The sequence below is a fragment of the Sander vitreus genome, chromosome 13, assembly GCF_031162955.1.
Source record: "Sander vitreus isolate 19-12246 chromosome 13, sanVit1, whole genome shotgun sequence".
NCBI lineage: Eukaryota > Metazoa > Chordata > Actinopteri > Perciformes > Percidae > Sander > Sander vitreus.
The window spans coordinates 4,250,545-4,278,387 of NC_135867.1; the positions used below are offsets into that span (position 1 = coordinate 4,250,545).

The 27,843-nt window shown below is 40.3% G+C and overlaps 3 protein-coding genes and 4 non-coding genes across 9 annotated transcripts in view; 5 read left to right on the plus strand and 2 right to left on the minus strand.

The window, feature by feature from the left end:
• ap2b1 (adaptor related protein complex 2 subunit beta 1) overlaps positions 1–6,694 on the plus strand; it is a 29,059-nt gene extending 22,365 nt beyond the window's left edge. For all 3 annotated transcript variants that reach the window (XM_078265408.1, XM_078265410.1, XM_078265409.1), the window contains 4 exons: positions 175–259; positions 1,575–1,661; positions 2,919–3,073; positions 4,132–6,694. In XM_078265408.1, the coding sequence (XP_078121534.1) occupies positions 175–259; positions 1,575–1,661; positions 2,919–3,073; positions 4,132–4,206 (402 nt within the window). In that variant the 3' untranslated portion in view covers positions 4,207–6,694. The remainder of the gene's footprint in view (positions 1–174; positions 260–1,574; positions 1,662–2,918; positions 3,074–4,131) is intronic.
• Positions 6,695–8,630: 1,936 nt separating this feature from the next.
• Positions 8,631–8,719, minus strand: trnay-gua (transfer RNA tyrosine (anticodon GUA)). Its single transcript is given in 2 exon segments — positions 8,631–8,666; positions 8,683–8,719. It is a non-coding gene; the product is annotated as a tRNA-Tyr (tRNA).
• A 1,396-nt stretch (positions 8,720–10,115) lies between these two features.
• trnay-gua (transfer RNA tyrosine (anticodon GUA)) lies at positions 10,116–10,201 on the plus strand. The gene is given in 2 exon segments: positions 10,116–10,152; positions 10,166–10,201. It is a non-coding gene; the product is annotated as a tRNA-Tyr (tRNA).
• A 378-nt stretch (positions 10,202–10,579) lies between these two features.
• Positions 10,580–10,668, plus strand: trnay-gua (transfer RNA tyrosine (anticodon GUA)). Its single transcript is given in 2 exon segments — positions 10,580–10,616; positions 10,633–10,668. It is a non-coding gene; the product is annotated as a tRNA-Tyr (tRNA).
• A 576-nt stretch (positions 10,669–11,244) lies between these two features.
• On the plus strand, positions 11,245–11,333 carry trnay-gua (transfer RNA tyrosine (anticodon GUA)). Its single transcript is given in 2 exon segments — positions 11,245–11,281; positions 11,298–11,333. It is a non-coding gene; the product is annotated as a tRNA-Tyr (tRNA).
• A 1,460-nt stretch (positions 11,334–12,793) lies between these two features.
• Positions 12,794–21,526, minus strand: LOC144528064 (hepatic and glial cell adhesion molecule-like). The gene is made up of 7 exons (XM_078266483.1): positions 21,354–21,526; positions 18,214–18,555; positions 16,411–16,692; positions 15,494–15,587; positions 15,302–15,375; positions 15,111–15,184; positions 12,794–14,032 (listed from the first exon to the last, which is right to left on the minus strand). Exons 1-7 carry the CDS (start codon positions 21,436–21,438, stop codon positions 13,880–13,882), a joined length of 1,104 nt encoding a protein of 367 aa, XP_078122609.1. The 5' UTR covers positions 21,439–21,526; the 3' UTR covers positions 12,794–13,879.
• A 2,152-nt stretch (positions 21,527–23,678) lies between these two features.
• Positions 23,679–27,314, plus strand: LOC144527889 (serine/threonine-protein kinase pim-1-like). Its single transcript, XM_078266210.1, has 9 exons — positions 23,679–23,733; positions 23,966–24,181; positions 25,193–25,348; positions 25,637–25,731; positions 25,812–25,859; positions 26,004–26,222; positions 26,657–26,837; positions 26,960–27,130; positions 27,223–27,314. Exons 1-9 carry the CDS (start codon positions 23,679–23,681, stop codon positions 27,312–27,314), a joined length of 1,233 nt encoding a protein of 410 aa, XP_078122336.1.
• The last annotated feature ends 529 nt before the right edge of the window (positions 27,315–27,843 follow it).

Sequence of the window (27,843 nt, forward strand, 5' to 3'; positions counted from 1 at the left end):
CTTTCTGCAATGTTTTTCAGAGCATGTTATGTAGTTTCTGTTGTCACATGAAGTAATATGACGATAATTTAAACCCCAGCTCATCTCAGCCGTAGAGAACAAGCATGACGAGCAGGAGGAGTGTTGGAGCATTTCTTGTTAAAGCCAAGTTATCTTTTGTTTTCTCGTGCTCAGGTGGCTGTGAAGAACAGCATCGATGTCTTCTACTTCAGCGTACTCATCCCTCTCAACATATTCTTTGTTGAAGATGGAAAAATGGGTATGATTGTGACGCACACCTTTATAAAACATCATCACCTCTCTACTAATATCTTCCACAATCTTTAAAGCAGGGATAAAACATTACTGGGGGAAATGTTTATTTATCGGATGTGAAATGGTTTATGAAATAGACGTGCAGAGTTTAAGACACTCTGACATTTCATGATGGCTTGAGGAGCTACATTTATGAAAACTGATTTGAATGCTATAAGCAACTTAAAATCTAATTATGTAGGTGAATTTCTGCTGAATCATTAATGTTGAAAATCAAATACTGCTGAATTTACAGTCCTGAAATATTGAAAAACCATCTGTCTGAGTTGATGTGGTGTAAATTATCCTCAAAAATCTATATATTTGGGATTCTCATATTTCAGAGATAAATCCAAGTGACCCAAAAACTATATTCAAATGGCTCAAATTCAACAGGCTCATGTCTAGACATTCATATCAGGTAAAAAAAAATCAGCTTGGCTCAAATTCAGACACTAAAATGTAAGATAATGTAATTGAAACTTGAACATCTGGTTTTACCAAGATTAAACAATCCATCCTAAATAGAATATATCAGACCTCTGGCCTATTTCAGAACAAGAACTCTGTAAAAAGAGTCTTTCATATGCACTTGATGGCTACATACATGCAGTGGTGGAATGTAACTAAGTACATTTACTCAAGTGCTGTACTTAAGTACAAATTTGAACTACTTGGACTTTACTTGAGTCTTTTCTTTTCATGCCACTTTCTACTTCTACTCCGCTACATTTCAGAGAGAAATATTGTACTTTTTACTCCACTACATTAATCTGACAGCTTTAGTTACTTTACACATTAAGATTTTTGCACACAAAACACATGTCGTTAATAAAATATGATGCTTTATTATAAATTAAACTACCCAACAATATAACGGCCAAGTCCAGCTGAAATGATGAGCCGATTAAACACACAACTGTTTGGATCGTAAAATGTGAGGATTTTTCTGCATTAACTACTTTTACTTTTAATACTTTAAGTACATTTTCCTGATGATACTTGCATACTATTTACTTAAGTAACATTTTCAATGCAGGACTTTTACTTGTAACAGAGTATTTTTACAGTGTGGTATTAGTACTTTTACTTAAGTAAAGGATCTGAATACTTCTTCCACCGCTGCATACATGATATGCTAAAAGACTGGCCTATATTTACTTCCATATATATCAACAATTCAATAATGTGTTGTGTTTCTCTGTGAGGAAATCAACTCTCAGCTTCCACATCACTTGTGTTAATATATGTTTTGGTTCCCCCCCCCCCCCCCTCTTCAGAGCGACAGGTGTTCCTGGCTACCTGGAAAGACATCCCCAATGAAAATGAGCTACAGTACCAGATAAAGGAATGCCACCTAAACGCAGGTAGGCCATGCTTGTGAATACAGTCGTCCTCAGTTGCACAGCAATGTTTCTAACGTCTGGTTCTTTCAAAACAGATTAGAAAATATCTCTGGTGGATAAGTAGAGTTGATCAGTTGTTGAAAGTAGATCTCCCCCATATTATGAGGACCTGTACATTAATTCAATGCAATTAGAGACTCATCGGTTGTTGTTTTTTTCTCTGTTAAAACTAATACAAATTGGTAGAAAAAAATACTTTTTCCATAGGAAATATAGTGCCGTCACTGCTCACATAGGAGTGGTTGTTACTTTCTGTTTAAATGAATTTATAACATTTCTAACGTTGTCATTGCTGCAGTGAAGCTTCATACAAGCACAATCTTAACACATAGTTCTGGCCTAAATCATTTCCCTATCTGTATTTGTTAGAAGTGGCGCTGTCCTGAGTTGAAAGACTGCTTTACGTCTTTATTATCAGGTTAATAGGCGTGTGTGTTTGTGTCGGCCGCTGTCCATTTCCTAAGGTTCTGTTTTTTTTTAAAGGGCATGCACCCACGGATGAAAACATAAATCGGCGCCTATGCTTCCATCTACTATAAAGCCTAGAGCTTAGATCTTTTGCAGTTCTACCGCAGTGTCACTTTAAGTTCTAGGGACGGGCATTGGACGCCAGCAATAGCTATAAATGCTGTGATGCTGTACACATTGGAGATTTGTTGCACAAATGTCTATGTAGCAGCATCTGTCCCTGTTCAAATAAACATGAAATAAAAAAAAATGTCATCAGATGTCATGTTTCCCAGCTGTTTTGCCAGCTACAACTCATCCAAAGACCTCACTCTTCTCTCTGTGTTTTCTTTCTCCTCCCACATGCCTATCTTGGGACATTTCCTCTGTAGGACACTTACAACTCGCCCATAATTGAGCCACTATTATCCTGGCAGCAGGACGGCTAACAACCCATGGTGGTTGTTCTTAGCAGGCCCGGTGTTGTAGAATACCTGGCCAGGTTTACTGCAATCTGAAGGGCTTCCAGTCATAGTTCATTGAAATCCTCTTAGAGCTAATTAACTCCCTGAGTTAAAATTCCCTGATAACCCTTTTGCCAGTAGTAGAGTGTGCATTAGCTCATGTGTGTACATTAGTGTTAGTGCCTTTCGTGATTACAGCCTCTTGTGTGCCTCAGTGTGTGTGTGTGTGTGTGTGTGTGTTTCATGTGGTTTCTCTTTGTTCGGTAATTCAGATGTTAATTACTTGACCTTGGTTCTGGTCTTGCAGACACAGTATCAGGGAAGCTGCAGAATAACAACATCTTCACCATTGCCAAGAGAAATGTAGAAGGCCAGGATATGCTCTACCAGTCCCTCAAGCTAACCAACGGCATCTGGATCTTGGCTGAGCTCCGCATTCAGCCTGGCAACCCCAACTACACGGTAGAGCATTCAACCATTTGCACTCAGCTTTTACTTTTGGGCCTTCAGCTGTGCTGAATGTGTTTGTCTGACGTCCAGTTGTTTGCACGTTATCGGTGGAAAAAGTCCAGGTGACATCTTCAAGGTTTACTTTTGGAAGTCCAATGCAGGTCAGTTGGTCAGAAAGACATAGAACATAAAATGAAAAGAAGAACTCCAAGGTCTTGAAAACATAAGGGATTGATTTTAATTGTATTTGACCAAAAGTCTAGACAATAGTATGGGCTTTTCTTTGGTCATTTCTTTGTATTTAAAGCATTTATTTCCCTGGAGTAAAAGACACATCCTGCTGCAGACTCTGAATTTGGACAGATCATTTTTGGATCAAATATTGACTTTTGAATGGTAGTTAACCCGTGGGTTCTCTTGAGAGAGGCACTGACTACAAACAAATTCAAGTTCTAATCCTGTATTCCTCAACTGTACAGGGAGCTGTTTAAAGACTGGTTTGATTAGGCTCCCCCTTGTGTTGTCTTCCTGTCGACCAGCAACTTTTTGTTTTTTCTGGGTCAAAATTTTAAATGAAAACTTTTTTTCCAACCTTTTGTTGGTCTTTTTCGACACTTGTCACTATTTGATGTTTTTGTCGATTTTTTCCCCCAGGTTTTTTGTCACTATTTCCGACGTTTTTTTCTTCTTTTTTTCCAGTGTTTTTAAAATGTTTTTTTTTGATTCCCCCCCCGCATTTTTCCAGCTTTTTTTTGTCACTTTTTTTTCAACGTTCTTTTGTCACTTTCTTTTCAAATGCTATAAAATTAAATAAAACACCCAAATTCAATAAAAGTAGTGAACTGATCCTTTATTTTACCTGTGAAGAGTAATGGTTGTATGGGACCATCCACGTTAGTTTCTTTGACAGTTTGGTTGAAAGAAACCCAAATTTCTGATATGGAAACTTTTTAAAACAAGACAAATGTGACCCGAGGACAACAGGAGGGTTAAAACAGCATCTTGGTTGTATGTGTGAGTAAAAGGTGTCTCCCATTGTAACTGTGTGTTCCCTCTCCGTTTCCACACAGCTGTCTCTCAAGTGTCGGGCCCCCGAGGTTTCTCAGTACGTCTACCAGACGTACGACGCTGTGCTGAAGAACTGACCTGCTCTTACACTTTGCAACTCGGCTTAATCCTGACAACAAACTGCAGTGTTTTGTCCTTTTCTGTCATCTGCAGCTAACTGCCAAAACAAAGGAACCCAAACAGTAAATGCTACTCAATCATTTGGAACATTGGGTGTATTTTTCCTCTGAAGAGATCAACCAGGCAAATGTTAATACTGGATAAGTTGAACAGTACAAACACTGTTGACGTTTCCTTCGTTTTGGCAGTGGAGAGCGTTATTGAATCCACTTATTCAACCCCGCCATTTCAATGTTCACCTCCCAGTGAAAAAATGTCTGCCATTCCATCCTTAACTCAGTGTCTCAATGTTGTAAAGATGTGACTGATGGTAAAACTGTCATGAGTGAAAACAAATCTCCCCAGTTTCCATGAAGCCATTGGTTTTTTTTTTTTATTATTTTGAACGCTGTATGGCTCACACTCCTTTTGGTTTTGATTTATTTTTGATATTGACTTTGCTTCCGTTGCACCTACAGAATAATACTAGTGTTGATTTGTTCCTTTTTGCCTTTTAATGTGTGTGAAGAGTCCAAACCAACAATGTGATTGTCAGAAGCTACTTACGTCTGTCCTACAGCAGGTTTGCCTCCTGCAGGTTATAGCTTATTTCTAGCGACATGCTAAATTAACAAACATTATAAATCACATTGAGCAGCATATGCACTCCTGTTTTTCCCGTCATGACTTTAACACAGCATCTTGTATTTAATGGCATTACTTACGATTTGTGCAGTGTGTAGATAGAAACTATTTTTTCCTCCGTAAGTATGAAACTGTGCAGTAATTGAAAAAAACTTCAAATGACATTCCGAAACGTTGGGAATAAGAAACGAGCACCAGGAACTCTAATGTAACTACTAAATCCTGGCATTTTATTGCTGCTTCCCACCTGTGAATTATGTTAGTCACACGTCCCTGCCTGTCTCTTGCCTTTTGTGGTCCATCTGGAGACATCTACATCGCAGGTGATAAAACACAGAAGCAGGTCCCGCAGAGCTCTTAATTATAAACGGCTTTCCATCAGCTTTCAGCACGTGCTGTCTTTAACACTCCACTTTTTTTTTTTACCTCAGTTGACGTGAATGTCTTAGGAATATTTAGCTTTTTTTCTTTTCTTTGTCTTTTCGATGTTTTAATGCTCACATTTTTTAAAAGAAATCATAAAAACGGGTGACTAGGATTCACCATAGCATTCTAAATGCAAAAAGCAATCAATTGTGAAATGCCATGCGAAGAAGCTTCAATGGAACTGTTTTGGCATAAAAGAGCAAATATTTACGTGATTATAAAGTCATGTTAGAAAAAAAAAATGCATGTAGTGTGGTGAGGTTTCTGCAGGCTGTTTAAGTGGAGGAACACAAATTGTCAGTAAAACGGACAGTCGAGACGCTTCTGACTGCAAGTAACGCACAGTACATTTCTTTAATTCTTGTTTAAATTGCAAGGTTGCCATTGTTTTCAAAAGTGTTCACTTATGAGCTTGGAACCACTACACAAACCACAACAGCTACTGATTATGTGCTCACACACAGCAGTGCCACTCTGTTTTAATAACATTTGCTAGTTCATTTCACATGTAGTTCTTTTTGTAATAGCCCCGTTTACTGCAACCACATCGTTTTCACATGGCTTTATGCACCTATATTGTCATTCCTATTTATTGTGCATCTACCTCTGCTGTTTCCTTTTTTTTAACTGGCTTTATTGTGGCTGTAGCTTCAATTCTGTAATGTGCTTTAAATGGCGTCGCCTTTTCTTTTCATACCAGTGTTGTTTCTGTAATCTTCATGCCATTGTTGTCAAGCCAGTCTAAACCTGTGGCAAGTCAGGCGGACCAATCACACAGGACCAAGCAGTCACGCAAATGAAATGCCAAGCTTGTGTTTTAACACCCTAGTGTCAATATAATCTCCTACTGTTGGCTTTGTGTGTGCTATAGATCATAGGGTGCATATGCCCTAAGGCCCAGAGTTGGGCGAGTAAAGTGTAGTCCAGTAATGGTGTAGTTTATGTAGCTAATACATTAAAATGTTTTGGTATTACCCTGAAAAGGAAATGAAGCCTAACCTCTATCTATTCAACAGAAAAGGCCCTTTCAGCGTAACGGTTGTGTTGGTGACACTATTTTCCTACATGGTAATGTAAAAATACATTTATGTGCCTGCATGAACCCACTGTCCATTTTATCCTTTTTTTTCATTTAGGCTGTGGCTTTGCTCCATTTAAAAATTATTGTCCCAACTTCATGTCTCTGTTGTAGATCTCCTGTTTTCTTTTTTTTGAGCAGCATTGTCTCCAGCGCTCCCACACATAGAGGTATATCCACAACTTTTGCCAGCAATACAGAAAGTATGGTGAGAGCTATCTTATTCCTAGCATCATTGCTGTAGCCCTGTTGTAAATGATCTGTTATTGTCACAGTACCACATCTTATGTCATTAAAATGTAAAAAAAACAAACAAACACATGATGCATCACTGTGTGTTCATATCCTACTACTATGATGTTAGGAGAGGTGTCCACTTCTCACTTGGTGGGTGTATTGCTTGAGGGACCAGTGTCAAATTTGGTGCAATTTGGACACGTGACACGTTGAATATTAAAAGATCGAACAGCTCTTTTATTCTTTTTAATATTGTAAATACTCGTTCCCAGGGGTCGTTAAAGGGGTTCCAGGGGCTCCCCAGCAAAAGGGAATCATTTCTTTTTAGTGTAATTCCATCCAAAAGTAACACAATAACAATGTATGACTATTTTGGGCATTGGTTTCAAACAATTTCTGTAATAAAACGCAAAAAGCTAAAAGCCTATCAGATCATTATGTGACAAAAGCTTATAAAATGGCGGGGCCATGGTCTAATTTGTGTCACTTTAGAGGTCCTTGATGTAGAAAAGTTTGGGAACCACTGTACAAGATATTCAGATTCTCCCTCCACGCCAGTTGGTGGCGGTACCACTAAACATCAAAGAAGAAGACAGAAGATTGAACGTGCGGCAGCGGTGCGGGCTTCAGGCTCTGCGGAGTCAAACATGTCGTCAGCAGCGGGTTACAGGTACTTTATAACCACAGTCGTTATCTCAAAGTAAGCGACTGAAAGCCTTTTTGGAAATGTAGTGTATATCACCAATGTTTCCGACCGCGGACGCTGGATATACTAATGTTACAACCCGTTATAACTGAACTTAACTTCCCTGGAGTCAACAAGCACCAACGAATGTCCTACACCTACAAGATTGTGTAAGTTTGCCATGCTAATGTTAGTTGTAGTATAGTTTGTAGTTAAGTTTATTTTCGGTTTTACATTATAATGAACAAAGTGTAACAATGTGTGTGAATGTCCAATTGACAAAAACATAACACCTGTTTACACCAGTCCAGTTCACATAATATGACACACGAAAAAAGTAAAGTAAGTAAAGGCTTGTTTTTCCCTATCCTATGCTAGCTTAGTTATAACACTAATAATGTTACCCTTTGGCAGAATACATCCGCAACTTATTAAATCCATCTACTTTATAACCGCGGTAGTCGAAGCAAATATGCCTATTAAGAAATGAATACCTTCGCTGAGTGTATGTCACCGCCCGGTGTTTATAACCGTGAGTGTGTGAGTTTTTCAGGGGTGGATTTTGTGATCTGGGGGCCCCAAGTAAACGCTGTCTTGCTTGAAACACAGATGGGGGCGGGGGGGACTAAAACAACTTTTGAACGTACACGTTCCACCACAACAACAAGTTCCTTCCTGAAGCTATTTTGCAGTGGCACCATGGCTCCGTCCGGCGTTTAGCACCGCCCATGACGTTTGTGATTGGTTTAAAGAAATACCAATGAACCAGAGCACGTTTTTCTCCCATCCCCGAATGCTGTGTGGACTCGCCAGATCCTCCTCTGCAGCGCTGTGGAGGAAGGTCTGGCAATGCGAGACTACACTCAACAGCATGCTGTGCGCACTGCACATAATAAGGCATTAAAGGAGAATAATACACAATGCACGGGGTGGGAGGAAGGGTGGACCAATAAGGGTAACAGGTAAATCCAGCATTGTGTGCAGCTAGTGGAATCATCATTCCTTGACAAATAGGGGGCAATGCTAAAAATGTGGATAAATACAGACAAAACTAGGAAAAACTTTTTGAAGGCACAATAACAGATCACTGCAGATTTACGCTAATGACTTAGCTTTCCATAATAATTATATACAGGGAAATGAGGTGTTTGTGGCATGACCGTTTGACTGCTCATTAAATGGTTGTGCTACAGCAACTTCATGCACTTGTGAACGTGGACGAGCATTCATTTGTCCGACGGAATCAAATGTAATGAAACCCACGGCTCTAAAATAAAAAAAAATTACTTTCACATCTTTCCATTCTGAATGGAAAACCAATGAAAATGACATCCTTCGAGCCGGAGTTGAACCAGCGACCTAAGGATAACTGCTATGATCAACCTACAGTCCTCCGCTCTACCAACTGAGCTATCGAAGGGAGTCGACAGCACTTACTTGTTCAGCCCATGCATGGATGTTGACATGATGCTTAACCAAAGTTTAACATTCCATAAAGTTACTACTACCGCTGTCAGCGTCTTCGCTCATGCCGCTGTTCTCATAGGGAATGAATAGAACCGCTCTGCTCTGCTGTTATTGAAGCTGTCTGTAAAAACCGAGTGTAAAGCACAGTAATCACATTGCTGCTTTGGTGATCTGAAGCGGCCAGTCAACAACCCCTTGGAAAAGAAAGATAGACTACGCAGCGTAGTTGGTTGTCAAATTGTCGACTTAGACATTTGATTTGCTTAGTTATTAAATGATGGAGCTTGAGTCCCTTGACATCGTTCCATTGGGCAGAAACATCCTTCAAGCTGGAATTGAACCAGCAATCTAAGGATAGGCTCTACCAACTGAGCTATTGAAAGGAGTGAAAATCTCTGAAATGTTCAGCCAATGCATGGATGCTGAAACTGATGCTTAAAGGGTGACTACCGTTTTTTTTCGAGCTGAACCCCATTTCCCCATGCATTTGTGTCTAATTATAGAAATTATAGGCTCCTGTTATCTAAAATATTTTCAATGCCATGGCTCAATATTTAAATGATTTCGACAATGTGGATGAGGTCATTATAATTGGATGGCCGCCCGTATTCATTTGTGTTGTCAGACACTTTTACTAACAATCTGATGCTACATTTACACGTGGCCGGCTATTTTCATAGACATTTCAACCTCTCCGTTTTCAAAAATAACATCATGCACAGCTGTCAGTTTTCAGAAAAGTGTTCGTTTACATGTATCCGTGTATATATGCCGCCGAGAGCATGCCAAACCTGTAGGTGGCAGTGTAATGAGACGCTCAAGCCCACATTAGCCAATCAGAATCCCGAAAATAGCAACAACAGCAAAGAATCACTTTCTCTTTCTCTCTCTCGGCTGCCTAAATCTCCGTTTGTCTCAGTTTACATGCAAACGTGCAAACGAAGATTTCCAAAATCTCCACTCTGGCCGGAGGTTTTAGAAAGACTCGTTTTTAGAGGCGAATTCTCCATTTGCGTGTAAATGAAGGGCACAAACGAAGGGAAATGTCTCTGTTTTTCAAAATAACCATGTATGTGTAAACAGGGCATGAGCCAGTTAGTAGTAGCAAAAAAATCAAGGATGCACAATTGCCACATTAGATCACCTTGCAGCTCCGTTCGCGCTGGCCCGTCATTGCGATCTCGCTCAATACTGGACCAAATTCAAGATTCAATGATTTTTGGTCACATCAGTCTATTAGACACAAATGCATGGGGAAATGGGGTCCAGCTTGAAAAAAACGGTAGTTACCCTTTAAGCATCAGTTTCAGGATCCATGCATTGGCTGAACATTTCAGCGCTATTTGTTCCCTTCGATAGCTCAGTTGGTAGAGCGGAGGACTGTAGGTTGATGCTAGTTATCCTTAGGTCGCTGGTTCAATTCCGGCTCGAAGGATGTTCTTTTTTCGTTTCTTCCCAATGGAACGATGTCAAGGGACTCAAGCTCCATCATTTAATAACCAAGCAAATCAAATGTCTAAGTCGATAATTTGACAACCAACTACGCTGCGTAGTCTATCTTTCTTTTCCAAGGGGTTGTTGACTGGCCGCTTCAGATCACCAAAGCAGCAATGTGATTACTGTGCTTTACACTCGGTTTTTACAGACAGCTTCAATAACAGCAGAGCAGAGCGGTTCTATTCATTCCCTATGAGAACAGCAGCATGAGCGAAGACGCTGACAGCGGTAGTAGTAACTTTATGGAATGTTAAACTTTGGTTAAGCATCATGTCAGCATTCATGCATGGGCTGAACAAGTAAGTGCTGTCAACTCCCTTCGATAGCTCAGTTGGTAGAGCGGAGGACTGTAGGTTGATCATAGCAGTTATCCTTAGGTCGCTGGTTCAACTCCGGCTCGAAGGATATCATTTTCATTGGTTTTCCATTCAGAATGGAAAGATGTGAAAGTAATTTTTTTTTTTATTTTAGAGCCGTGGGTTTCATTACATTTGATTCCGTCGGACAAATGAATGCTCGTCCACGTTCACAAGTGCATGAAGTTGCTGTAGCACAACCATTTAATGAGCAGTCAAACGGTCATGCCACAAACACCTCATTTCCCTGTATATAATTATTATGGAAAGCTAAGTCATTAGCGTAAATCTGTAGTGATCTGTTATTGTGCCTTCAAAAAGTTTTTCCTAGTTTTGTCTGTATTTATCCACATTTTTAGCATTGCCCCCTATTTGTCAAGGAAGGCATACACGGTATGCGGTATGCAGTGACATACACTCAGCGAAGGTATTCATTTCTTAATAGGCATATTTGCTTCGACTACTGCGGTTATAAAGTAGATGGATTTAATAAGTTGCGGATGTATTTTGCCAAAGGGTAACATTATTAGTGTTATAACTAAGCTAGCATGTGGAATGTTAAACTTTGGTTAAGCATCATGTCAGCATTCATGTGTGGGCTGAAATATTATGCACTGTTGACTCCCCTTTGATAGCTCAGTTGGTAGAGCGGAGGATTGTAGGTTGATCATAGCAGTTATCCTTAGGTCGCAGGTTCAACTCCGGCTCGAAGGATGTGTTTTTGTTGCTGCCAGGTTGAAAAAAACAGTACTTACCCTTTAACACTGTATCCTTTTGTGCTGATGGGCCATTAATACGTCATCACCTTCCACTTTCTAGAGCGCTGCATTTCCACCTCTATAGCAGCACAGACACACACATAAGCAGCCCCCCACACACACTATGTGTGTCCCAAACATGCATGTGCCCATCTGTTCCCATTTGTACCTGCTTTGACATTTTTTTCAGTGAGATCTTAATCAGCAAAGATGGGCGGCAGCCCCAAAAATATTATTTACAGTAGTAAATCTATTCATTTTATTCACTTATCTTACACTGTACAACTTGGACTGTGCTTTCATTGGGAACATTAACAAAGACAAGTTTTCAGGATGATGTTCTTGAGATGGTCCTGCAAGTGGGGCTGCATGTGCAAGTATTTCGGTTTACACTAATAAACAGCATGCTTATTTGTGACTAACTTAAATTGTGTTTGTAGGGTCCAGTTGTAGGGTTAATTGAGTGGCTGTTGAAAAAATACAAAAGCATCAAATATTTGAATGAATATGATCCAAGAGAGGCACATGTTAAATGACATAAAAACTCAAGGAGTACAGCGGAAATATTACAAAAAACTTGAGAAATATTTCACATTTTATTACAGTTTGTATAAAATTGAAATACCCTCTATCAACATGTCTATCTTCTCACTGAAAATTCTATTAAATCATCTAGTATAACTAAAATAGTCATTTACATTATTTCACAAAATATTACAAAGTACTGCTGTATTTCATTTCATCAACACTACAGAAAATCACACGTAACACTGCAAAAAGAGTAGCATTTCTGATGGGGATTTCTTTTCATAACATCTGACATTTACAAACAACAAACCACATCTTTGTTTGGTGATGATTTTGAATTGACAATAAAGTGTAAAAAGAAGTATCTTCATCACACTACAGTTTGACAGTTGCATGTCACCAACCCCACTTCAGCCTTTACTGTACATTTCTCTACATGCTGTGCTTCTATCTTTAAAAGCAACTAATTTTAAGATACAGTTTACTTAAAAATATATCACAGGCAAAGTCCGAAATCAACACTTGCCAAGTGCCAAATGCGGGTAAGTTTTCCGTTTGGCGAGTAAATCTCAGAGGGCTGTCTGCCAGTGGTCAGCCCTATGTTCCCACAGCCCTATGTTCCCACATCCCTATGTTCCCACATCCCTATGTTCCCACAGCCCTATGTTCCCACATCCCTATGTTCCCACAGCCCTATGTTCCCACATCCCTATGTTCCCACAGCCCTATGTTCCCACATCCCTATGTTCCCACAGCCAATGGTCCCACAGCCCTATGTTCCCACATCCCTATGTTCCCACAGCCCTATGTTCCCACAGCCCTATGTTCCCACATCCCTATGTTCCCACAGCTCTATGTTCCCACAGCCCTATGTTCCCACATCCCTATGTTCCCACAGCCCTATGTTCCCACATCCCTATGTTCCCACAGCCAATGGTCCCACAGCCCAATGGTCCCACAGCCCAATGGTCCCACAGCCCAATGGTCCCACAGCCAATGGTCCCACAGCCCTATGTTCCCTGTTTCTAAGACTTTTTTTTTCACTGAAAATTAGGCCCTATGTTCACACATTTCTAAGATTTTTCTTAAAATTAGGCCCTATGTTAGGGTTAGGGTTAGGGTTAGAGTCCATCTGTAGTCCATTGCTACTGGATAATTGGTTGGGTGTAATTGGCTACCAAATTGGGAGAAAGGGGGATACAATCTGATTCAAATTTATGAAAATAGGGCCTAATTTTGAAAAAAAATCTTAGAAATGTGGGAACATAGGGCTGTGGGAACGTTCCCGTCCGCCACATGGCGGGTAAATGTTTGTCCCAAAATTGTTCTGTTTTTCACTCTTCTTTTTGGTGAAGCTGCAGCTACTTTCTTCTGTTCCTTCGCTGTCTGCATGTCGGAGCTTCGCAGGGGCGGGCCGACACACATACACACACACACACACACACACACACACACACACACACACACACACACACACACACAGACACAAAACATACACTGATGCAAACACCCGCACACACCAGAACGAGAGCCAACAGGTCACTTCTGTTTACTGATAACTAGCATTTACCGCGGGCTAATTAATTAGCCAGCGAGTTTTGGCAAGAATCAGCCAGCCTTCCAAAAGAAAGTACGATGAAAACGGAAGATAAACCAGCAGGACTTGCAACCTCAACCAGAACGTTTTGTGATGTATGTTACAAAAAGAAATGCAATTTAATATTTTGGCTGGTAAAAATATGCTTGGCCGGTGGATTTTTTTCATCTACCCGCCAACTTGGTCGGTGAGTCAAAAAGTTAATTTCGGACACTGATCACAGGCAGTAATGACATTATTTTAAAAACCCAGAAAATGGTTTTGAGATATTTCCCAAACTCCAGGCAGATGTGCAGGAAGTTGCCACCCAGAGTCAGGATACTGTAAGACGGTCTGACCTTCCACTTGCAATGTGGAGAGTTTAAACTTATGGGCGTTCAGGTATAGCTGTGGGAGGAGCGGGCAGGGGATCCATTAGATTGGGTAAGAGAGCGGGTGTAGCTGGGGCAACTGGTGTAGCACGGCGGGTTGTCAAGCTCAGATGATGGAGACCCAATACTGTTGCTGGATGAGTCATCCATGGAGGGATCCTGCAAAACAGGACGACTTCAGCCCAAATCCCTTCTCTGCTACCAATTATCCAGTAAAACAAAGTTCATGTAGTAAAATAATATTTATATTGTGGAAAAGGCTCCTAGATTCCGTCATATGAACACTTTAGACTAGTCCTGAGTTTCTGCAGTTGAGGAGACAGATCATACAGAGGCTGCTTGTTGCTGCTTGTGTGTGGGCATGCAACTATTTGTAAGTGCCTAACTTTTCTATTTGTAATGTTGTGCTTTATTGTCTGTGTGGGAGGCTAACAATGACAAGTATGCATGCTCTTTACCATTTAGCAAAGTAGTTTTATGTAAGAGCACCATGTAAGAGCATGGCGATTTTTGCAGAGTCTGCATAGTTTATTTACGGCCGCACCTAGCGATTCATTTTATTGTCGATTGATCTGTTGATTATTTTCTCGATCCAGTTGTTTGGTCTATATAAAATATCAGAAGCGGTGAAAATTGTCAATCTGTGTTTCCCAAAGCCCAAGATGACGTCCTCAAATGTCTTGTTTTGTCCACAACTCAAAGAGATTTATTTTACTGTCCCAGAGGAGAAAAGAAACCAGAAAATATTCACGTTTAAGAAGCTTATATTTGACAACTAATCAATAATCTATGCTGCTCTAGCTTAAATATTACTGCATTTATTCCTTTTAACACTTCATATATTTCCATTGCTGCTTATAAAAATAAGTGAGAGAAGATGATGTATATTGTAAAGTTTTTTTTATTTACTACTGATAATGTTTATTTAGCAAATGTGTAGTTGTGAAGTTTCCCTTAGTATTAAGGATTTTAACTATATCGGTGTGCCTATAACACACAAGATATCAAATTATTATTAGAACCCCATGATATTAATTGAGCACATTCATGTTCCCAGATGGATAACTGCCTCTGGTTCCAATGATCACATCGGTCTTTTCCTGTATCACCACTCTCAGGACAATCTTACATTTTTAGTTCCACTATTGATAACCCTGTATAAATAGCATCTTCAAGGGGATGCTGCTTTTGTGAGTGACAGAATGTAATAACATGACAGTGATGATGAGAGAGTTACCTTTTGCTGCAGGATGTAAAGTGAAGTTACAGCATTTATTCCATTATGCGCTGTCATTTTTGGAAGCACATCATCTGTGGCAAAGAACAAATCATTTCTCTTCTGGCCTCATCGTAGATTAGCTGATCACTGTTTGTATTAGGCTAACTGTCGTCACAGTGGAATATTAATTCAGTATGACGATACTGTACCTGTGTGATTGATTGGTGAGACATCAGCGTGGTCATAAAGGCGGGTGAGAGGCTTTCTAGCTGGATGTCTTTTCCTAAAGACAAAATGATGTCAATGCATCAATGTTGTGTTATTTGCACCCCAGAGCTGCCTTTCTAAAGTCAGTCTTGGGCTTTTTAGGGTTGATTTTAAAACTTGTTAGCAATTCTTACTTTTTGGAAGGCGTCCAGCAGGCACATACTGTTACCAAGGTGATGAGGAGGAAGATGCCCCCCGTGGAAAGGATGATGTAGAGAGAGCTTCTTCCTGGTAGAATTTGCAAAATTACAGTTGAAAAGCATAAACAGTGAACAGAACAACACAAAGACAGAATATGATTGTTGAATATATATTTAAAAAAATCTGCTCGGGGGATTTATGCCATGGTTTTGGTTGTGTCCCACTTGCGATAATAGAGGACCAGGTGAAAACACCCTGCAGTCAAGGGGAGTAGCTACAGCTTACGCCAGGCATGATAAATACACGGACGAAAAAAAATGTGCCAGTTCTCCATCGTATACGGATCACTAGAAATATCCGTTGGCAACGATAGATGGAAAGCCATCCTGCCGATGTTTCAGGACCACATTGGTGGGGATTGCTGTAGACGAAGTACACATGGTGATACACTGGTAAGAGCAAATGAGGTTTAACCATGTATCCAGCTAACTTAAATAGTTCATGTTACTGTATTGTGTGAACAGTTAATTTAATATTGTATGTGGCGTTTTCTTTTGCAAATGTTCCACCAAAACACGTCTCTTCCCGAGACTTTTTTGCAAAGGCAACCATTGCTGCTTCCAGAGCTTAGTGTCATCCAAGACAATTGTGATTGGTTTAAAGAAATTCAAACAACCCAGAGTGTTTTTTTTTCTCCTATCCCACAATGTATCTGTGGTGTAGCCAGACCTTACTCCACAGCGCTGTGGACAATGCGAGACTACTACCTGGATAGCTCTTCTGTGTTCTCCGGTCTGATAAATATGTATAGATAACATCTCTTATGCTGCTTCCCATGTCACTGTGTCTTGCATGATGCGTTTAACTATTGTTGGCACTGTCAACTGATAGCTAGGACAGTATCACTTACTGTATACAGTCAGTCTGATAGGCAGGCTTGTCATATTGCCCACAGGATTCTCCACTGCACAGCTGTAGATGTCATCATCTCCCATCAACACTCGTGTGATGGTCAAGAACTTCTGGTCAGGGGACAACACGAACCTCGTGATATTGGTCAGCGGCTTTCCACCTTTGAACCACCTGTATGCAGTCCTGGTTCCATTTTCATGGGAGCAGTTGAGGACGACGTTTTCGCTGAGCTCCAGGACTGACGAAGCCTCCATGTGGATATAGGGCCTGGATATAGACTCTGAATATAGGTGACAGATAGATAGATAAAACAGTTTCTAAACATGTAAATAGACATACCGCCATGTTTGATGCAGTATGTATGGTGAGCATGAGGTCTAAAACACAACAAAATAGAACAATTTCAGTTTCAGTTATTGGTCAGATGTAGGCTATCTGTGGCGGGAGCAAGAAAGTAAATACAGGAAGAAGGTCCTGGACGTCTCCATGGTTAAAACAGCTCATTTCAATTGAATCATTTTTCAGACATTGTTTTGCGAGTGAAGTTACTACATCTGCTCTGCCGGCGTTTGTCTTAAACTTTAGCGACGTCTGGTTTGACCACAGAAATGCGAGTGAGAGCTGAGCCCTGAGGGGAACGTAATTAATTGGGAGACAGTTTGGGACAACATTTTCCACTGCTCCAAGAACCCAAATCACCAGCAGATCCACTTCAACATATGTTATAGGACATATTGGACTCCTCAGAAGAGATACATCTCTGAAGTCATCCCCACTCCCTATTGCACGTTCTGTCAACCTGAACAAACTGGAACTTTCCTGCACATGGTCTGGGAGTGTGAACAAGTGCATGAGTTCTGGAATAAAACAACATCAATAATATCTGATGTGATTGTATTGTAACTCCCCCCCCACTCGCTTTGTATAAAACAGTGGTGGGCGTACTTCCTAGACATAGTTATGCTGGAGCTCTCTACAGCAAGAATTAACAAAGCCAAATCATCGACTATAGATCTATGGAAAAACGCAGCAGCACAAGTATCAGTCCTAATGACCTCAGCATCACAAGAAGTAGAGGAGAGGGACTAGAAGGGGTGTGATTTCTGTTTTCTTGTTTATTGGTTTGTTTTGTTTTCATCGAGACCGCAGAGGGTGGGGGGTGGGAGAGGGTTTTTGTTCTTGTTCAATTGTATTTGTTCTGTATGTTGTATGTTCAAAAATATAAAAAATAATGAAAAATTGATCTTACAAAAAAGAAAGAAATGGGAGTGATGGCCAGACCTCTATTTCTGTAAGAGAAACATTGCGAGCTGCTACAGTTTGCATGCTCTGCTCTGCTGCATCGCAGATTGCAAAGCCCACCTGACTACAGGAGCTGTTTGGCTCAGACTTGCGGAGTACACATAGTTGGGGCGGTTCGAGGTCAGATCACATTTTAACCACAAACAAACTTCTCCAGAGTTTGTTTGAAAGCGCTTTTTTGGTCCACTTTTGGTGCGCATCCGAGTGCGATTGTTGTATTCACAGCTGCCCAAACGAACCGCACAAAGAGGGACAACGAACTCTGGTGCGATTCAAAACAAACTCTGGTGCGGTTCAACCGAACTAAATGAGGCAAGTGTGAAAACCCCCTTAATCTGAGTCTGGTCATCAATCAAAACAATCTATTTAATCCAATTTCTGGAGTTTGATTTGAGTCTGAGTCAAAGACATGTATTTTTTTTATGACCCTGGTTCAGACTTAGGAGAAAAAAGTGATTTAACCGTTACATTACAACTCGTACAATATCACTTTTCCTACCATCCACAGTGAGCGTGATGCTGCCCTCTCCTGTAAAGCTATCATCTGTGATTGAGATCTCCACGTCATAAGTTCCGTCATCAGAGATTCGGAGGTTGTGGAGAAGCAGAGTCCCATTCTCAAATACCAGGATGCGGTCACGATACTCAGGCCTCAGGGTCCCAATGATGTCAGTTCCAATCGACTGGACAACAGTGACAGACTTTTCCCTCTTGAGCTGCCACTTGATGACCGGCAGGTCGAGGCTGAAGCTATTGTAACGGACAGACAGCAGGGCCTCCCCCCCTAGTGTTCCTCTAATGAGAGTGTTGGGGATAGTCATATTCACTGCCAGCACCCCACCTGCAGAGAAACACAGGAGAGAAACTACGTTAGATTTCAGGGTTTCCCCCAGAAAAGTTGTTTAGCCCAGTGGGAAGTGTCTTTTTGCGACGAGGGCCCGGCTGGAGCCAGTCACAGACTGATGGCAGCATTAATGTAGAGTCCAATAGATTCTGTAATAACAGAATCATGGACGGAATTGCAAAATTGAGAATTTAAAAAGCTATAAGACAGATTCCATAGGCCCTACATTAAGTCAGTGCTAAAAGCTAACTGGAGATTTGAAAATATGACCGAGCCATCTTACTGTACCTGTAGTTTAAAAGAAATTAAAAAATAATTCCCAGTGGCTTAGGCCTGGTGGAGGGCAATTTAGGCCCGGTAGGCCACCAGGCTTGCAGAACGCGGGGATTTTCTTTTTCATGTCCACACCATTCCAACATAGGCCTAGCACTTGTGCAAATTAAATGATACCTCCATGATCGCACGTGAATCGCACAAAAAAAACATCTTGTCAGGCTCCAACCTAATGCGTTTGTGTCTGAACTACCAGCTTCAAAAACAACAATGGCGGACCTGATAGACAGATGGTTCATCCAATCACCTGCCAGATATTTTTTTTAAAGTGCCTGCCCTTTTCCAAACAGTTTTCAATGACGGCTTCTCAGATGGTTCTGTATTAACAAGGTTAGCTCTACTGAACTCAGCCCGACAAAGGCAGAGCAGAAACTACAGGAGCAGTGAAGTTGAGAAAAAGAGTTTCAAGGCCAGAAGGTTTTAGGCCAGAAAACTGTGACATACATTTAGCTACCAGTTTATTAGGTACAACCAGCTAAAACAAATGCAGTCTAATACAACAGTCCTGCAATAAATCCTAAATTATAACCTTCATGAAGGTAGGATCTATTACAGGATTGTTGTATTAGACTGCATTCATTTGAGCTGTACCTAATCTGGAAACTGAGTGTAGAAATGTTGTAATGCCTTAATATTACACTTTTCTTTTTTTTTGGTTCATTTTTTCACCCCCAAAAAGAATTGCCACACATAATACCTAAAAATGCACATCCTGCACTTGTACATACACTGTATGTATCTACAAACAAAAGAGTTGTTGTTAGAAAAACAACGTTATCTTGATTATTTACAGTCCATAGCTTAAAAGAAGATACATGCTAGGTGTTTGTCTGTCCAAGTGCTTTTAATTATGTATGTATTCAAATATATTTTAGTGTTATTTTACAAGCTTGGAAGTAAGTGTTGATAAACAAAGAAACACCAAGAGGAATCTACCCGTCAGCCAGATGTTTCTAGCTGTTATACCTACAGCTATTTATAGTTTCACATATTCTACTCTTTCATTATCATGTTGCTGAGAATTAAAAAAAATCCTCAGGAACAGCCCCCTTTATTGTTCTTTGTGCCCGGGGTCTATTGTAACCCCAGACACAATGATGATATTGGACAATTCTGCAAACTGCAAATTTTTTAAGATTAAAAAAAAAAAAACAAGATTATTTATTTATATATACTCTGCACATGGCAAAAAAAAGACATTAAATGTCGGTCCTCAGTGGGATGCAAACTCTGTCTACTGCATTAAAATTCGGATGAGCTACACACCCATCCAGCACCCTGACTTCACACTCTATTCACACTATTCTGCCTTGCTACATAAAGGACACTCCAATTCCTGCATTGGTGCTAACTGTTGGCGTTGGACAACAGTACACTGTGTACGTTTGAATCATCCAATTTAAATGTCATTTTTAGGGATACCACTGTCTATTGAAATAGCTTCATGAACGATTTTTGCACACAGGTGAGATGTAAATAGTCGTGATGATATATTGTACATGTACGTTTTCTTGTTTTTTCAACTACAGTAAGCGATACAGTAGTTAGCTGAAGGTTTAGTGGGCACCACGCCCCATCTCTGCTGTATACTGGATCCAGTTTGCATGGCAGAGCCACATTACCATGGGAACAGCTGTCAGTCCTTGGGATGGGCCAGCATTAGCCAACAAAAGTGGGGATTGTTTGGCAAAAATGTCCTTCTTGGCAGTTCATGAAAAGAACACTGGGAAAAATCCAGATGCCATCCTAGTTTTGCAGAAACAGAGCAACTCAGTGACTGCTGCTAGCCACAACAAAAGCAGGACAGTGATGAGCCACAGCTGAAAATAACTGAACATCTGAAAACGCTGCTTCTGAGTCAGCCTGTATTAATTACAAAGGGTGGGCACAAGGCTGTAAAAGCAGCCACACAACCTAATGCAATCCAATACCCCAACAACAAATACTATCTTTGTGATGTCTATAATGTTCACTTTTCAGAGCGTCAACAATTCAACTGATATTGACAAACATGTTGCAATACTATGCATAATACTGCAAAAATTACCACGAGTAAAACTTGTACATGTTCTATTTGTACTAAGCTGTATTAAGCTCCTGTTCATGACATTTTCTTCCAACCCTCAGCTAGTATTGTGAAAGCACAGCATTCTCAGTAATTGTAAATTATACAAAAATGTGAGTGTTTATTTCCATAATAGATCGTTTCATCCAGCAAGTTAGTGTTGATTAACACTGCATTAGTAAAATCATATCTACACTTTGCATTTTTTTATTCCCTCATACTGACACCTACCAACAAACAAAAAACTAAATAAAAAGCAGACTTCATAAATCAGCTTTTGATTATTTGCTACAATGTAAATTATGACAAACGTAATCTTTACAAAATGCATAAACATGCAAGTGACCATTGTTAGGGAAATTTGAAAACAAATTCTAAAGTATGAAATTTGACGTACCTGAATTGAAGGAACCGAGACACATGAACAAAACTATTTGGGAAATAATTTTAGCTTTTGAAGGAGCCTCCTTCTCTGCCTTCATCTTGGGTCTCAAGCTTTGTTTTCCTCCCAGACAACCAGCATGATTCGTGACTCTGGGCAGGACGGAGAACACAAGTCGTTCATTCAGACTCTGCTGGGACTGAGTACATGTTGTTCTCAAAAGCCAATAGAGGCAGGACAAAAGTGTGTGTGTGTGTGTATGTGTGTCTAGATGTCTGTTTTGTACATTTAGTTATCTTTATGTTTTTATTGCAACAATAACTGATATGTTCATAAACAGAACAAAAGCTTCAACATCGTCAGTGTTCATCACCCCACAATATGAGTGTATTAGTGTTGTTTAAACAAACATGTTGTTGTTAGTCTTTCAACCTCACCAGTGGTGACCCACCACTAGTGGTGCTAAACTTGTAAATTATAAAGTGATAAAAAGAAGAAGTTTATCCTCTGGGAAGCAAGGATGTACTCAGTAAATATAATGGCAATGGCTCATTAGGCTTTTATATGTATTCCCGGTGTACAAGCTGACATTTGGGTCCAATGTTGGTGCTAAAGGAAAAGGCAGGAGGTGTCACCAAAACGTGGATTAATAATCTGGGGACCATGGATATCTATGGTTGTAATAGTTTTCAAGACAAAGTTTCACAGACTCAAGGGTTGCTCAAAGGAAGATATGGTCCCGTTGGTAATGGAAAGGTCGGGGGGGATCACCAAGAGTATTAGTAATCATCCTACGGGGACCATGAATGTCCATATTGGGAATTTTGCCAATATTTTACTCAGAATATAGTATTTTACTTTGAACCAAACTGTTGGACATGAAGATGGATTGATTTACAGGCCAACCAACTGACCAACCAACCAGCTAACATGGCCATCCTCACACCCTACTAGTCGGGATATAAATGTTTGTTTTACCTGCATTCTGTTGCTGAGTTTATGTTAGAAGAATATCATGCCAAAATCCAGTTAATGAAAACTTTCCATTTGCTGTCACCAATGTTTTTCTTTTGTCACACAGAAAGTCATGCATTTCATGTTTCTTTGTTGTCTGGAGCAAACAGTAAGGCCAGCTAGTTGGCATTAGCTACAGACAATGGCTCACTCCGGACAAAAATATACCTTACATGCAGTCACCAAAACACATTGTGTGTGTCACACAAGGGATATTTCAGGGATATTTGAAACATGCATAGTTTATGTATATCCATTTTCACTTACTAGCAGTGTTTTTCCTGCCTTTATCTGGCAAAGTGCTGCATTTCTTGGCACATCATCGTTACCTTAAGATCAGTGGAACAATGTGAAACCATTGGCAGGAATGTGTATTGCGTTACCCACATGCACAAACCACAAATGCCTTACCGCACATATTATATACATTATGATGACTACAGGTGTGTCGTACAACGTTATTTTTTATGTATTTATTTTTTTAGACATTTTAATGCAGAAATAGTACATAATATATCTTTAACAGCAGATACTGAATGTGTCTAAGACAAATTTCCTTTGGGACAATCAAGTCAATCTTATCTTAAAAGTTAGGAGATCACCTAAGTCAGCATAGATCCTCTGGGGACGATACATGACTGTACAAATTCGCCTGGCAGTCCATCTAACAGTTTGCCATCCCTAAAGCCAAACATCCTTCTGTATTTAGTGTTTGACTTTTAGGTCAATATGATATTTTCATAAAAATAACCTTAGGATGTTATGATAGGTAGGAAAGTCAGCCAGATGACTGAGAAGGAGTCAATATCAAGCATTTAATGAGCTGGTCTCATTGGTCGCTTTTAAGAAGATGCTAATTGATGCTAAAAGGAGACAGACGCATCTGGCTGTAGATGTTTTGATGTATTTATGATTGTGGTTGACTTGGGAAATATTTGCTGCTTTAGTTGTTGTTTTATTTTTTTGTGTACTTTGTGTGTATGTGTGACTGTACTGCTGCCTGTCTTGGCCAGGACAATCTTGAAAAAGAGATTTTTAATTGCAAGGTTTTTTCCTGGTTAAATACAAATTAAATAAAGAATTGTATGCTTGTATTGTAAGAATCGTTTGAAATCCCTCTACCTATTCAAATATATACACACGCACACAATCAATTCTGAACCCTAATTTGCATATTCCAGAACACTTCTTTGTGATGTTGCTGACATGATCTCATGATAGAACTTCTCACCATGTTCCGTGTTCCGGTCACCTTACCTTCACAACACACACACAGTGGGAAGTTCACTCTGAAGTTATCGCGTTAGAAACTTCTTTAACATTATCATGAAAAAAGACTATGCAAAGACTCTCGTTTCTCTGGCCCTAAGGAGAGTCCGAGGTAAGTGTGAAATCAAGGCAAAAAACCTGCAGTCACTCATGTTAATGAGCCATATAATGTATTAGGTAGAGTAGGCAGAATAAATACCTTAAAATATAGACCTCTAATTTCTGCTATTGAGCTCTTTATCGCACTGTGATCTGAGTCTGTACTGTGAGATAATAAAAAATGACAATTTAAAACATTTAGCGACTATAATTCACAACAAATTGATGTTTTTTCTTATTTGTAGAGCGCAGGTGTTCAGCGTCTGCAAATGATGGCCCGACTAGGACGATTAAAAGAAAGGCCACTCCTGGCAGGAAGACCCTTAGAAAAAAGACAAGGGTCCCTGAAACTGAACACCCAAACACCTCTAAGGGCGATGTCGCCGTGAGAGGAGTGAAGAGGACAAGATTTGACCTTAACAAGCATGACATGGAGACGGCGTCCTGCTCAGCGGACACTGGTAGGCTGTGGCCTGATCATGTGAAATTACTGCTGGGAGTATATACCTCTGTCGTTTTACTGAACACAAGGATCAAGACAGTGGTGGAAGAAGTACTGAGATCTTTAACTTAACTTAAAGTAGCAATACCTAAGTGATACATAAGTAAAAGTCCTCCATTCAAAATTTTGTAAAGTACCTTTAGAATTTTACTTAAGTACAGTATTTGAGTAAATGATCTTAGTTTCTTCACATCACTGGGTTCAAATTTAGTGGATTCATTATTACAGAAATGTCCATCAACTAGGGAACTGGCAAATTGATCTAAATACACTTTAGTTCACCTGAATTACAAAGGAAACATTTTTTTCTTCCCTCTAGTTGTATCTATTTATGCAGATAGTTTTGGATTTTTTTCACCCAGGTTTTGAGATATCTGTCTTTGAAATGTTTGCATCGGAATAGTGCCGTGGGTAGAAAAGATAATCCACTGAACACACTGGTGGCAGATTCTTTGGGACTATTTCTTTGGTAGAAGGTAGTTCCAATATAAACTGTTCATGCTGAGGCTTGTGGATTATCCAGAGTAACAAGGAGTTTTTGGAGATAGATGTTGCTAAAATGTTCTTAAATGTTTCATTGCTGTGAGCACCACAAACTCCATTCCATCCACCTCCACTGTATTGGGGTGGAGAGACAGATATCTCCAAACCTGGACAAATAAAACCTCATCCGCACGGATAAATACCACTAGAGGACAGTGAGAAATATTGTTTTTAATAAAGTCTTGGCAGGATTTTTTAAAACTTTAGACAGAACCAGGCTAACAGTTTCCCCCAGCATCAAGAGTCTTTATACTAAGTTAGGCTAACCACAGCTCAACTCCAGCTCCGGCGGCAGAGCAGAAAACATTCATATGTGCCATTTTGACGGCCTGTTTTGTCATTTAGTTTGGAGGACTTATTGTCCATGTTAGTGCCTGTGACTGTCAACAAGCTGATGTTCCTCTGGGGCGGGGGGGGGTTCATGTAGAAAGCTGCAATACATCTGTGGATGATGTGAGCAAGAGAGGTGTTAAGAAGAAGGCCGTCGACGTCGCCGATGGAGAAGGACCAAGCAAGAAAATAAAAAGGAACTCAGACCTGGATGGAGAGGAGAAACTGGATTTGTCCATAGCTGCCCTAACAGGTCAGTAGATAGTGATACATGTAGGGTTTGGCTTTATGTTAGCATGATTTACATTAGGTGTAATATTTTTTGTAACCATGTATTTATTGAAATGTTTGTACATTTTTCAGACAAAAACAGTACAAGGCACATAACATAAAACAGAAAAAAACTAAAAAACAAAACAAGGATCAAATGTAGTAGCTGTAGTATCCACAGTCATAAGTCTGTACATATTAGGTGTAATATTACATAATTGGTGTTCCTCACAACTGTATTAAAACAAAATATACGTGTTTGTCTGTTTAGCAAAATTTAAGGCCAAATACCTAGAGCAGGATCAGCTGGGCGTGGGAGGATGTGGATCTGTGTTTGCCGGATATCGCAGAGCAGATAATTTACCTGTAAGTGTTACACACGCATTCTTGAACGCAGACACAGTATGGTCCGGAAGTGCTAACCAAAGTCCTGTTTGTCCTCGTAGGTTGCCATCAAACGCGTACCAAAGGACAAAATCCTCTGCAAAGTAGTGGTAAGTGAGCAACACCTACTGCTGTTGAAATCAGCTGTATTCAGCACTGCACTCTCTTACTTGAATGCATTATGGATGAATGATTCTATATTATTCTCTAAAACGTTCCTCTCCCTCATCCTCCATTTTGTTGTGATGTTTCAGGACCAGAATGGGAAGCAGCTGTCCGTGGAGGTCGCCGTCATGTTAAAACTTGGGGCTGGAACAAGTAGATCGGTGGGGACGTCAGCACCAGTGTCCCTACTGGACTGGTATGATTTGGACCAGGAGCTGATCCTGGTGCTGGAGAGACCAGTTCCCTCCAAGGACCTACTCAATTACGTTGTGGACAACGGAGGTTCCCTACGGGAGGAACAGACCAAGGTAAGCTACTGGAGGATCCTGTGTGTGTGTGTGTGTTTGTGTGTGTGTGTGTGTGTGTGTGTGTGTGTGTGTGTGTGTGTGTGTGTGTGTGTGTGTGTGTGTGTGTGTGTGTGTGTGTGTGTGTGTGTGTGTGTGTGTGGGTCCTAGTTTTAGGCCATCATTTCTATTGATTATGGTAACATTGTACTCACCATAAGTCATTACAAGAAACAGGCCGTGGAGGAAGTCAAACGGGTTGTAAACAAAGCCCCAGCCAAACAAAGAGAGAAACAAACGGAAATTATAACCAGCTCCACTGAACATCTTTTGAGTATTTCGGTGCCTATAGGCTACAGGCAGTTGTAGTCAACTTTTAATGACCGCAATCACAGCCATGAGAAAATGTCATACAACCCTCCTCTCCGATCCCTCATCTCTCTCCTTTTGTCTCTCAGATCATACTGACACAGCTTGTTGATGCAGCAATTGAACTTGAGAACCATTGCATCTTTCACCGAGACATCAAGGTGGAAAATATACTGATCGACACCAGTTCAGCTGTCCCTCGCATTCGCCTTATTGACTTCGGACTGAGCTGCTTCGCTAAGAAAGGATCCTTTTACCGCAATTTCTACGGTAAGGAGTCTAGCTTCTACTCCTGCTCTTCACGAACTTACTTATCTATGACTCTTACATTTAGACAAAGCTTCTTGTCCGCCTCATCCTCACCGTCGTATTATTATGTCCGTGTATTGTAGGTACCCCTTCTCACATCCCTCCCGAGTGGTACAGTCGTAATTTCTACAGGCCCGGCCCCACAACAGTGTGGCAGATGGGAGTGGTCATGTTTGAAACGCTCCACCAAGTTCCGTTTGAGACCACCAAGTTCCTCAGAAACAAGCTGAGAATCAGCAAAAAACTGTCCAAAAGTAAGAAAAACACGTCAGCAGGCACAAATCTGGTCATTTTAGTTCACATGTGATGGATCACCGTCATCTTTCTTCTTCTTCGTTCCCTCCAGACTGCCAGGATTTCTTGAGAATGTGTTTGACCAAAGAACCCCAGCAGCGTCTTACCCTGGAGCAGCTCCGACTTCACCCATGGCTCAGATAAACCAGCACTACACCCACACACACACACGCTTAAAGTCCATAAATCTATCCAATGCCATACATAAGTGTCATCCAAGTACTAATGCTGCTCTCTCTTTGACAGAAAGACAGATGTGAAAAACTGCTGCTTGACGTATTTTAATCAGACTTATCTAATTGGATATTGGACTTTTTACAGTAATTGGCCTTTGTTTTGCAGATCCTGTAGCACCCCCAGCCGTCCCAGGAGAGGGGATCTCTCTTCGAATTGCCTTTCCCGAGGTTTCTTCCCATTTCTGCTAGCCTCAGGATTTTGGGGAGTTTTTCCTTGTCTTCTTAGAGAGCTTGGGCTGGATCAGGAGCTGCTGCTAATATAGGCTGTGAGAGCCTAATTAGCTATTATGTGATATAATAGTCTAAATCTGAGCCATAAAAATGAACTGCAATTAAAATCAAAACCCAATGAATTCACCTTTTCATCATACTTATCTAATTGCATTTTAAGTTAAATAATAAATTAAAAAAGAGTGACATAAACAAAACAAAAATGG

Bases quoted from the DNA above. Each gene is read 5' to 3' on its own strand.
- LOC144528064 (XM_078266483.1), bottom strand. From the start codon at position 21,438: ATGAAGGCAGAGAAGGAGGCTCCTTCAAAAGCTAAAATTATTTCCCAA. The intron at 15,376-15,493 runs GTAAGAATTGCT...TTTTGTCTTTAG, and splicing joins TGCTGGACGCCTTCCAAAAA to GAAAAGACATCCAGCTAGAA. The intron at 14,033-15,110 runs GTAACTCTCTCA...CCTGTTTTGCAG, and splicing joins TTTACATCCTGCAGCAAAAG to GATCCCTCCATGGATGACTC.
- LOC144527889 (XM_078266210.1), top strand. From the start codon at position 23,679: ATGAAAAAAGACTATGCAAAGACTCTCGTTTCTCTGGCCCTAAGGAGA. The intron at 25,860-26,003 runs GTAAGTGAGCAA...GTGATGTTTCAG, and splicing joins AAATCCTCTGCAAAGTAGTG to GACCAGAATGGGAAGCAGCT. The intron at 26,838-26,959 runs GTAAGGAGTCTA...CGTGTATTGTAG, and splicing joins CTTTTACCGCAATTTCTACG to GTACCCCTTCTCACATCCCT.